Below are 12,653 nucleotides of genomic sequence, written 5' to 3'. Positions count from 1 at the left end.
AAGAGCCACCAAAGGCCAAGGTAGCAGGATGAGTGTTATCAGCCTGTGCATTTATTCATCAGCTCCAGTACCAATGTTTACCTTTTTCTGGGTTAGGGAAATGGGCTTAACTTCAATACAGCTTTGCTAATTCTCCTTTTTTTTCTTTCTTTCAGATTTCTTTGGTGCGAATGCCTTATGCGTGCAAATTGTTGTTTCAGGAACTTATGTCGATGAGTATTGCACCTCGAATGATGAGTGTATAGCTCTTTTAAAAGATTCTTAGCAAGATACTTGTAAATATCTTTTGTCTTATTTCTATGATATGGCTTTATAAAATGACATATGTACTACATTGTGAGAAAAAGCATTTTATTTGTTTTTTTTTTAATGATATGCATGCTTTTCTTCTGTAAATAGACAATAAATTTTTGTAGATAGTCTTGATGGGTTATCTTTATTTTGTATTTCACTATGTAAAACACAGTGACTATAACTAAACTGTTAGTGGACTGGATGAAAAGAAACTGGTTATTAGGCAAAAACAGGGGTCGTAGTTATCCATGATTATTTTTAGCTATGCAGACTAATATATTCTGCAGGTTTATAGTTCGGTGCCTTCACCTGTTTAAAAAAATGATAAAAATTAGTTACATATATGGACACAGTTGACTTTAATTTTCAGGTAGTTTTGTTTCTAAATGTGGAGATAAAGGATATGTAACTGTATAAATGATGTGGTGGCGTGCTCTTTGGTATTTGTGCTGTATGATTTTAGATGTGTAAGGCAATTTTGTTGTATTGGTCTATGTATAAGAGATGGACTTTATTATAGAACTGGGAGAGCAGTTCCATAAATGAGCAAGCTGAGATCCAGAGAGGCTAAGAATTTTCCTTTGTCATCCAGCTCTTAATTCAAAATTTAAAGTAGAATAATAATGGCAGAGCTGAGACTCGAACACATTACTCTTAGTTATTGCTCTGTTTGCTTCATTGCCTGGCATTACACATCTTGGCTGAAGGGAAAGCTGACCAAACACATCTTTACCTGATAAATTTTTCATTTCATACCACAGTTGAGTGATCTATATAGTAGAGTGGTTTGACAAAACACTGACAATAAATTTTGTTATTATTAGCTTAAGAGTAAAGCCAATCCAGACATCAGCTTAATAGAACTATATAAATGTAAAGTAGCATTCCTCTGACATGGCCAGGAAGGGATATACTTTCCTTTCTGGCTTTTTCTTATAAAAAGCTCAAGCTGAAGGACCTACAGTCATTTTTTTTTTTTTTTTTTTTTTTAATGAGAACTTAATATAATAGTCATACCAGCTAGGAAAACTGCCATGTAGATAGTTAGTTATGGGAAATGTAAGTCATTACAGTCAGGATTGAACTTTTGTCTCTTATGCATAAGGTGAAGAAAGCATCTAAGTCATAACAACAGCATTCTATCAGCCATGCGAATGTTCTTTGGGAGCCTTGTGCACTACATTTTGATTACATACTTAATGCCCTTGTGGATTCCTAACATTACAGGATTTCATTAAGAGCTATGTTTATACTTTCATGTTTGGTTTTGTTCTTTGTTAGTCATTTTTAAATGGTTGGGAGGTTGACTGCCTACCTTTATTCACTGGTATTTCATGTAAGGCATCAACCACTGTAATTTTTGCTGATGCTGAAGCCTGTCCTTGGGAATTGGATGCATGGCACTCATATTCTCCTGCATCTTCTTTACTGAGAGGAGATACCTGTGAAAGAAAAAGGATCTTTAGTGTCTCTGTGGTGGTTCTCTATTCTTCCAGTGGTTTCAATTAGGTCATTATTTCATAAGTATCCTAAGATGACCAGGGGATTCAGAGCAAAGATATTGCTAGAAATAGTGCAAGTCCTGTGCTAGGATAATTATACAGCCACCATATGTGGTTTGCCAGGATTCACGCTCCGAGGAAATGTCATGGACAACTTTTGATCTCATATGACAGGTGTACATATCAGTTTAAGGGAGACCTTGATAAGGTATGTGATCCAAGTACTATCCATGAGTATCCATGGCTATCAAAGGTCAAGTAAAATAACTATTAATCAGTAATTGATTAAAGTAATTAATGTTTGGACCAGTTAATTCCCTTTGAGAATTTTGCTTTGAACTCTTAGGGGAAAAAAATTAGTTCTCATTTATTTGTTGGTCATTTCCACAATATCCAATAAATGCCAGCTTTTTTTCAGTTTCCTTGAAGGAGGAGCAGCTGGGATGCTTCAAGAGAAGTGGAAGGACAAGCACTTTCAGCCTGGCAGTATGTCAGGCACCTTTGCCAGGTCTGCTGTCTGACTTCCCCCCGCCCCCACTTCTACCCCTGACCTATGGATGTTGCTGTTTCCCCTTAAGAACTGGATCTTTGAAGGCGGGGTGTCTCCTCCCACACACTTGCAGTGTGCACTTGGGGCCTGGTACACCCTGGGTATGGTTCGTGGCTCCACCTGGGGTGCGAACCCAGGACCTTTTGTGTGTAAACCAGACGGGCTAACTGCTACGCTATGGAGCCACTCCCTGCTGTCTGACTTTAACAGTGAAATCCTGCCAGCTCTTTGTACTCACCAGCACCCAGCCAGTTACTTCATGCTTTTCCGGGCCACCCCGAGTCTGAATGGCCAGGTTGTCCCGGTCACCAGGCAAGAGTTCTGTTCTTTGAACTCCATAGTGGCCCCTTTTTATCTGCAAAAAAAAAAAAGGAGAAATAGTCTGAGTTCTCTGTACTTATCCACTGGGGAGGGACCACATTTCTATAGTGCACTGGCATATATCAGACTTAATTGGATTAAACCCAGACATTTTTATATTACCCTTAAATAAAATGTTGATTCTCATTTCTTTCTGTCAGTTTCCCTGCATGCCTGGGGAATACAGACCATCATACTCTCCTACCACTGGCTACCATCCTTCACTCATGCCTTTGTAAATTCTCTTTCTCAGTCCTGGGCTTTTTCCTGCCTGTGATGCCATGTTTGACTGAAAAACTATGTCAACCCCATTCTAGATTTGATGCTGAAGACCTTGTGTAGGAAGGAGCCCAGGTCCTGCAACAGGTTGTCCAAAGCCAATACTATATCTTTGTTCTGAGGGCCAAGGGTTCATTAAATCATCTACCAAAGTCCAGTGAGCAAAAACCCCTGTCAAATACATGCCGTTGTCATTTTCTCTTATGACCAAACTTGCTGCTTAGCCCTGTGCATGTCATGATGAGATTCAGGATGAGTTTAGAAGAAAGTTTCCTTGGTTTGAGGCCAATAGTGAATACTGTCCTAATTTTCCCCCTCATTTAAAAAAAACAGAAGAACAAAATTTACCTATAACCCCCTCCCCCACCCCCACCCCATACACACACCTTTAACATAAATTTCTGGAAGTGGAATTGCTGAGTCACAGTATAAAATTCTTTAAAGGTTTGTTATAATGATGGGTTTTTAAAAAAAGGGTACACAAAATTAGTAGTTGATAGTTGGTCATGTGGATGGGGAGCATGGCAGAGGGAATGCAGTTAGCATTAACATGTTGGCTAGGTGGAGGGCCAGGGGAGGGAGGGAGCAACTGGGGGGATCTTGTTTTATGAACTATATAGATTTCTAACCAATATACTGTATACTTGAAACTAATTTTTTTAAAAAAGGATACACAAAGTAATGTTTATTCCATCCCAGGTTCCTTTAAGAGCTAAACTCTTATTGATACTACCTTTGTAATTAGAAAAAAAGTATTTACAATCTCAAATAGGGGGTTTTCTTCTCTTTTGCTTTTACAATTAGGCAAATCTTGAGTTTAAAAAGACCAGAGATTATATTTTTTTGACACTACATCATTGTTGCTTCTCCCAGCGTGACCCCACTCACACCACATGCTGTTACTAAACTGTTGTCTCAGCTTCATTCCCACCCTTTATTTTCTCTGCTTTGCGTTGTCAGTGCCGAGACTCTGAAACCATGGAACCATGTAGGATCTGGCACAGCTCCTGCTCTATATAAAGTATCTAGCATTACTGTACATTGCCACGATTAGAGAGAAAACCAGGTATCTTAGTGTTTTACTCACACAAATGCTTTAAGCAAAAAGTATATTCAAAAGCATCTTTTTCCTTCACAGTTTCCCAGGTAGCCGGCAGAAACGGTTATGCTAGTGTTGATTCTGAAGTAATTTAAAAATATTTTTAATAATGGTTTAAGTATAATTTGATTGAATGACTAAAACAATATGTCTGTCATATTTATTTATTGAATTCAGGATTCTTTAAGCGTTTTGTGTGTGACCAAAGTAGAAAAACAGCACAGAAATAATGAATCTTGGCAATGGAGCCGTCACTCCTCAGATCGTGTAGCTTCTAATAAAGAGGATTCTGTGCCATTAACCTGACCCATCACATACAGAGCAACTGTTCTTGTCAAGCATTTGATTGGAAAACTAATACTTATATTTAACAGAACTCATATTTAATACACTGTAAAAACTTATCCACCATGTAAAAAATATAGAAATGTCAAGAATTTTTACATGGCAAATTTTTATATGTCACTTTCACTTATGTAAGGGGGAGTTTGTTGATAAATGTTTCCCAGTGTTTAAAAAAAGATGAATCCCGAGAAAAGTGGTTTCTAAGATGATTCCACATATGTGCACTGGGCTAGAAGAACCTCAAAGCCTGAACCTTAGAAATCTGTAGAGCAGGAAAACTGCCCGGTCACTGTTCACCACAAAGGGCCACTCAGGGAGAGTAAGAGGGAGACCTAGGAAGTCATTCCAGTCCTCTCTGGTTATATTTTAGCTGCAACAAATCTTCCTGAGTCCTGCTATTGCAGATAAGCAATTAATAAGAAAAAAGTGCCATAAAAGGTGCTGGGAAAACTGGGCAGCCACGTGCAAAAGAAACTGGACTAATCAGACACAAAAATCTTACACCATACACAGAAACTAACTCAAGATGGATTAAAGAATGTAAGACCTGAAACCACAAGACTCCTAGAAGAATAATGCATAGGCAGTAAACTCTTTAACATCAGTCTTGGGGGTGATATTTTGGATTTGACACCAAAAGCAAAGGCAATAAAAGCAAAAATAAACAAGTGGGACTACATTAAAATAAAGTTTCTGCAAAACAAACTCGATAGGCAACCTACCAAATGGGAGAATTTGAAAATCAAGTATCTGATAAGGGGTTGTTGGTATCCAAATATATAAAGAACTGAAAACTCAATAGCAAAACAAAAAACAATAAAAATGGATAGATCTGAATAAACATTTTTCCAAAGAAGACATACAGATGGACAACAGGTACATGAAAAGGTACTCAACATCATTAATCATGAGGGAAATGCAAATCAAAACCAGAAGGAGATACCACCTCACACCTGTTAGGCTGGCTATTATCAAAAGACAAGTGTTGGCGAGGATGTGGAGAAAAGAACCGTTGTTCTGCTGGTGGGAATGTAAGTTGGTGTAGTCACGATGGAAAGCAGTATGGAGGTTCTTCAAAAAATTAAAAATAGAACTACCATATGATTTGACAATTCTACTTCCAGGTATATATCCAAAGGAAATGAAATCACTATTTTGAAAAGATATCTGCACCCCTGTGTTCACTGCAGCATTGTTTACAATAGCTAAGACATGGAAACAACCTAAGCATCCACTGACAGATGAAAGGATAAAGAAAATATGGTATAAATATAAACAATGAACTATTATTCAGCCATAAAGAAACGAAATCCCGCCATTTATGGCAACATGGACCTCGAAGGTACTAAGTCAAAGATTAATACTGTATGATCTCAGTTACATGTGGAATCTAAAAAACAAAAAAGAAACAAACTCCCCCCTCAACCAAACCAAGTTTTAGTACAGAGAATAGATTGGTGGTTGCCAGAAGTAGGGAGTGGGAGGTAGAGAAATGGGTGAAGGGAAGCGTCAAAAGGTACACAGTTCCAGTTATAAATTTGTCATAGGGAAGCAATGTACAGCATGGCAACTACAGTTAATTATACTGTATTGCATATTTGAAAGTTGCTGAGAGTAGATCTTAAATGTTCTCATCACAAGAAAAAAAATTACAACTGTGTAAGAGACAGATATTAACTAGACTTACTGTGGTGATCATAATGTACACAAATATCAAATGGTTATACCTGAAATTAATATAATGTTATATGCCAATTAATTATACATTGAATAAAAAAAATTTTAAGTGCCAATGATTACGGAAGCAGGATGGATTAGTCTGATTTATGCAAATCGATATATTTCAAGGATTCACTGACTTTCATGGAGACTTAAAAAGACGTAGTATAGAACATATTTGTGCCTTTTTGGTGAAGTTGCAGAAGAGTTTTATGATGAAACAATATTTGTCTATCAAAATTTCTAGATCCTCAGACACTGTAAACAAATAAAAGATAAAATGATTGTCTAGAAAAAAATATCTGTAATACGGGAGAAAGGGTCTATATCTCTAATGTACAAAAAGCCACAGACCGATAATAACAATTAATTCAATAGAAAAATTGATAAAGAATACAAAGAGGCAATTCATAAAAAAAATACAAATATTAAAATATTTTCAATGTAGTCAAGGAAATAAAAGACATAATGTGATGATGCTTTTTATCTATCATTAATAGAGGGATAATCCTCAGTACTGGTCAGGATGCAGGGACGCGGTACCCATGCACTGCTGGAGAGTGTGAACTGCCACGGGGAAACTGATAGGGGAAAAAAGACTTGTGTGTAGTTTATGTGTACTCGGATGTCTAAGGTGGCATTGTTTAATGATTGTGGTACACCCATACTTGGAATATTACATGGTGGTTGAGAAGCGGACCTGGGGATGCCTGTGAAGTGTTTATCGAGAAAAACAAGTTTCAGAGTAAGATGGATGCTACATTCCCACCTCACTCCACATACAGGGGATATGTGTTTGTTTACATTTGGGCAAGAATAAGGGGATGGGGGTATAAACCAGCGCAGTTCACATCAGTTATTTCAGGGCACAGGAGGTAAGGGGGAGATTATGAACTCTTTCTTTATACATCTTTGGACAGTTTCTCCTTATTACCATTATAACTTACTATTTTTAATAAAAGAAAAAAAGAATATTGTTAGAGGTCATGAAAGCCCAAATCTGAAGAAATGGTCAGGTGGGAAAAAAGAACGGAATAGGGAGCCTCTCAGTCTCAGAAACACCAAGTGTTGGGAAGGAATTCTAGGTGTTTTACCTGCCCTGTAGGCGTCATCTCTGATGTAGGGTTAAGGTAAATATGGCTATTTCAATTCACTTCCCCATTTCAAAATAGTTCCCTTGAAATCATTATAGGCAAAGGCTTTGCTGAAAAAGTATGGGGCTTGTTAATGTCACATTATAACTCTGGTCAGGAAAGCACAGACCCCTGGCCAGGCTGTGCCAACCATGAGAAGTGTTGCTGTAGCCTGAGGTGTCCCAGAGAGAAGGCTTGTCTCATTAAACCTGGTGAGCTAAGAGCCCTTGAGCAAGGAAGATTCGCTATTTCTTTGAACCTCAGTTTAACAGGGGAGGATTCAAATATTCATTTATATCCAAAAAGCAGTTCTATGTTAACTTGGATTTGGAAAACGTGTGACCTACATATACGCCTGTCTTCTTAACAATCTGGGTACAAGGACAGTGGGGAGAAAACAAATGGCCTGTTTAATTATTTAAGTCAGTGACTTTCAAAGTGTTTTGACATGGCCCACAGTTAAGAATACCTTTTGCATTGCGATCTGGGGTATACGAAAGAAAAGTTTTATAAATGATGCCCTTTCTAAATGTGATCCCTTAAGGTACTTTCTGTTCTATTTTTTATTTTGAAAGAAAAAGCTGGTTGTGATCTCTACATTAAATTCGGGACTCACTAATGGGTCATGGTCTGCAGGCTGAAAACCTTGCTTTAGGTCATGCACATGGTAGATGAAAATGAGCAGAGCCTGGCAGCTGGGTTTTTGCTTGTTTCTGACAAGTGTATATAGAACCTTATTTTTTCTCCCCCCACAACACCTTCCCTTCACCCTTCACCCCCCCCCACCCCAGTTGACAAACCCACAGGGAAACTCATAAAATCTGTCCCATGCAATTTCAGAAGCTTAAAGATAAGATTCCCCTGGAATATTTATTCCCCTGGTGTGTGTATCCATTAGCTGGGGTGGGACAGAAGAAAGACCAAAGATTCAAATGATTATCTGCCAGATTTGTCAATAAGGTCAATGTCCCAGATACTTGGATTACCCTGGCTTCTCACTGTGTAATCCCTAGATCACTGCAACAGAACTCTGTATAGATAATCTTTGGAGAAGTTGTTCCTCTGCCTCTCCACCACCTGAACAAACCAGTAACCTCTAAATAAGCCGTAAGGAGTGTCAGCAGCTTTTACCATAAAGGCCAGGAACGCATCCATCACGACACTTTGCTCTTCACTACTCCCAGCTCCCCTTTGAAAAATAACTTACTTATTGAGGTGAAATCTCACTGCTTCCTTTAATAGAAGTTTCAGCTGTAAAGGAGAGCTGTAGCACAGCTGGTGTTGTCTCTGCCCACCCCCACCCCCAGGCAGTTTCTGGAATCACCCTGATTTCACTCCCACCAGATGGCCCCACGGGGGCGATGTAGCCTTCTGGCCACATGGGGGCGCCAGAGGCTGGCAGATGACCCAACCTGAACCAGTCCTTCGGTGGGAATTTCACAATGCACCAAGGGGAGGGGAGGAAGCCTTCTTTCCTCTGGTATCTTTAAGCTGTGCTAATAATGTGAACTTGGAGCCGCCAGTGACAATACCGCCCTCAGCACGGAGGAACCTTTCTGAGGTGGAAGGAAAAAAATAAGACTAGTACATTGACAACACAATTAAGAGCAAAGAGTCCTAACTGCATTGTGTACCTGGATCTGGCTACCCTTGAGGTTGGAATCACCCCACCACCCCGCTCTGCTGCCCTTTTTTTTTTTTTGCCTAAACTAGTTCGAAGTGAGTTTCCACAACTTGAAACAAAAAGAGTTCTGGTGCCAAAATCCCTCCCAGAATTCCAGAAGTTGCTCCTCTGGTCAGACACTGAGCAAACAAAATAATCAAGAGTCTGCTGGAGAAGTAAGGCTGTACAGGGGGAATGTAGTTATACCTTTTTACTTAAACTAGATTTCCTTTTGTTAGCACAAGCTTGATGATGTTTACTCAAGAGGACTGTTGTAACCCTTCAGCAAGTCAAAATATATTAAAAGGGAAATGATATAAAACAATGTACAGTACAACTGTAAAGTAGTATTTGATCTGGCAAATGAGTGTTTTCTTTTCCCTTCTATAGACATGCTGAGAATCTGTTGCCCTTCAAATGTGAAGAGAGTTATACAAGAAAATGTCTCTTGAAGGGAAACATTGCCAGGCACAGTAGCTAATCGACTGAATGCTACTATGTATCTGACAATAAACCAAGTGATTTTACCTGCCTTTACATAATTTTTACAAGAATTATATGACACTTTCATCATATAGAGGACAGGACACTGAGCCTTAGAGCAGTGGTTCTCAATCTGGGTGATTTTTTTTCCCCTGGGGCATTCAATAATGTCTGGCGACATGTTTGTCACAACTGGGGGTTAGGGTGGGTGGATGCTACTGGCATCTAGTAGGTAGAGGCCAGGGATGCTGCTAAACATCTCGCAAGGCACAGGAGAGCCCCCACAACACAGAATTATCTGGTTCAAAATGTCAACAGTGCTGAGGCTAAGAAAACCCTGGCGTCTAAAGAACTCAGCCAACCCAGCTAAGGAACTCATTCTTAACCACTATGCTTTACAGGCTCCAATGAGGACACTCACACACCCATGCACACACGCTCATACTCACGTGCATACATGCACATACCCATGCACACACATACATACCCACATTCACCCACATGTGGATACATGCACATACTTGTGTATGTACACTCATATACTCATGTACACACACACTTACGTGCATATATCCACACACACACCTGTGCATGCACACTTACACACTCATGCTCGCATGTGCACAGAGGGTGGGTATGGATGTTCAGCATTATAGTTTTCCAGTTCCTCAGGCTCCCTGCTCTGGCACCGCTAACAAAAACAGAGCAGGGACTGTTCTGGAAGTTAGTAAAATTGCTGGACAGACCCAGGGAGGTGTCTGGAAAACTGCTACACGGCTTGTCTTTGAGGAGCAGCGGGCAGCGGAACAGACTGAGGATTGTAGGTTATTATCATCCTTGTTTCGTGAGAGAGGATCTTGTCAGTCTAGGCATCTTCCTGAAATCTGTGTCACTGACCTTGTTCCAGATGAGGACAGGAGTTGGGATTCCGATGACCTCACAGCTCAAGTACACCTGGGCACCAGTGACATTCCAGATGTCCTTGGGGGCCGTCACAATGGAAGGACCTATAAGAGAGGGCACAAAGCCAAATGGAGTTTTTGAAACAGTCTTTAACGTCAGTCAGCATGCTAGGAAGTAAATACTTGATTGTTTGTAAATCATCTGAAGCAAATTTCAAAGACCAGACTGGCTTCTCCCTGCCACTGGCATGATTTTAAGCTATGCTTTGGGAATGCATACATCTAGACAAAAACAAAAATAATTTTTTCTCAACTCAAGCTTAAATGAGTTTTAATTTACTGGCTGTTTTGTAATTAATATAGTGAAATTTTAGTTCCACAATATTTCATGTTTTTCTTTTTTACCAGTATTTTTATTTGGGGAGGGGGGCAACATACAACCATTCTGTGGGTAATGAATAACAACAGAAAAAAACATCTCGGAAGGTATCTGAAAATGTGCTGAGCGCCCAGAAAAGATGGTAGTCCCTGCTTCAGGAAGCTTAGGATTTGCAGTTGACAAGTCAGTGGTGATAGGGCAGGGACGGAAACCTCCATGGAAGAGACAACCTGGAGCACTGTGTGCCCTGGAGGCTGGGAGGAGACGCTTGAGAACAGAAGCAGTCTGGATGTCACGGACGAATGTGGAAGGACCTTTCTTCCCAGCACAGGCTGAGGGAGGCGGAGTGAAGCAGTGACCGCTGTGCTGTGTGTGACCAGGGCCCCGAGGAGAGGCTCTCTCCCAGGGTTCTCTGTGTGCGAGTCCCTGGCAGCAGGCGTTGGCAAGCTGGGGGCACCTGTCAAGGCATCGTCTGAATAGTCACCAGAACGCGACCACCCAGGGAGAGCCCGGAGTGACACCTCCCCAACCCCGCAATCCTGGAACACATCCCTCGGCCTCCTCTATGGCATCCTCTCAGGTGGAAGGTCCTTAGCACCGACACCGGCGGTGTGCAGCTGCTCATTACCAGGGGGGTCCTGGCCTGTGGGCCGAACCTGGCCCGCCACCTGCTTTTCTGCATGGCTTATGAGAGATCTTGGGTGAAAATTAAAAGGAGAATATTTCATGACATGAAAGTTATAAGAAATTCACATTTCAGTGTCCATACAATAATTTAATTGGAACACAGCCACACCCAGAGTGGAGCAGGCGCGGCCTGAAACGGTCACTATGTAGCCCCGCACAGAAGTGCTGATCCCTGCTCTCATCAATGGAGGGGCAACCATGCCTAAATCAGACGTTACGGGGAAGTCTCAGGACTTCAATCCTTTGCATAGTACCAGGAGCAGATGCAAGGAAACCCACTGGCTGATTTCTGGTCTGGTCGAGCTCTGAAAGGCGACATGTTTGAAGCCAACAGAACTAAAAGGCTGTGCTTGCTTACTGTTCTTTTCTGCGGAGGGGCCAGAGCCCCAACATCTGCAGAAAAGTCATAGACACCTATGTTATAGTGGGTGGTAATGAGAATTTCACTTCTGCTAATTCTGAATGCCAGGTTTCAGACACCGGGGACTTCAGAGAGACCAGGGAAGGTCCGCAGAAGAGGGGCGTGGAGATGGGAGCCTGGGCTCCCTGGTGCGACAGTGTGCTGTACTCAGGCTCAGTGCCGTTTCAGAGGGAAGAATTAACTCATTCATTCAAGAATTTCAGCTCTCCACTGCCCTGGGTCTTCAGCCGACCGTCTAAGAGCAGGGTCACATTGCATCAAGTCCTGGGAAAGGGACGACCTCCCCTTCAGGCCTGGAGAGTTTTGTGACGCAGTCAGCATTCGAGGGGCATGAAGTCGCCCCTTTTGCAACAGGCTATTTCCAGTACACTATTAATTTCTTGAAATAGAAAGGAAATGATCCCAGCATGTAAGACTTTTCCCACTCATCTCAAGTATTAGAAGCTTATTTTTTAAAAATCCCTGGGGCAATGTAATTTTTTTCCTTTACAAGAATGTACAAAACAAAGGATTGAAAGCTCTAAATATACTTCGTGCTTCCTTCCCTCTGTACCATAGGTCCAAAGAGGGAGCCTCTATCTTGGCCAGGGGTCCTGGCTTTTCTGTTGCAAACGTGGATGTGGTGATCATGGCGGTGCCGTGTTTATGTGTGTTTCTGTTTCTGTCTCCAATGCTTCCTAGTCTGAAAGCAGCAACACAGAACCCTCCAAAGGGCTGGGCCGGGCCTCGCCCCATCCCAGGCTTCCTCTAGGGCCCTGGGACCACAGGGCTTGGACACCACCAAACCGGATCTGGCTAGACATTAAACTACTTTTGCTCACTTCTCTGAGGGCCTCC

At 41.2% G+C, this 12,653-nt stretch overlaps 2 protein-coding genes across 2 annotated transcripts in view; one reads left to right on the top strand and one right to left on the bottom strand.

The window, feature by feature from the left end:
• Window positions 1-424, top strand: part of POLR2B (RNA polymerase II subunit B) — a 44,269-nt gene extending 43,845 nt beyond the window's left edge. The window contains exon 25 of the mRNA XM_016158737.2: window positions 156-424. Coding sequence (XP_016014223.1) covers window positions 156-245 — 90 coding nt within the window. The 3' untranslated portion in view covers window positions 246-424. The remainder of the gene's footprint in view (window positions 1-155) is intronic.
• Window positions 335-12,653, bottom strand: part of IGFBP7 (insulin like growth factor binding protein 7) — a 65,728-nt gene continuing 53,409 nt past the window's right edge. Inside the window, exons 2-5 of the mRNA XM_016158739.2 lie at window positions 10,325-10,434; window positions 2,585-2,701; window positions 1,610-1,736; window positions 335-603 (exon numbers count right to left, since the gene is read on the bottom strand). Of these exons, the coding sequence (XP_016014225.1) occupies window positions 584-603; window positions 1,610-1,736; window positions 2,585-2,701; window positions 10,325-10,434 (374 nt within the window). The 3' untranslated portion in view covers window positions 335-583. The remainder of the gene's footprint in view (window positions 604-1,609; window positions 1,737-2,584; window positions 2,702-10,324; window positions 10,435-12,653) is intronic.

The sequence above is a fragment of the Rousettus aegyptiacus genome, unplaced genomic scaffold (genome assembly GCF_014176215.1).
Source record: "Rousettus aegyptiacus isolate mRouAeg1 unplaced genomic scaffold, mRouAeg1.p scaffold_m13_p_10, whole genome shotgun sequence".
NCBI lineage: Eukaryota > Metazoa > Chordata > Mammalia > Chiroptera > Pteropodidae > Rousettus > Rousettus aegyptiacus.
This window is presented reverse-complemented; position numbering and strand designations above follow the sequence as displayed.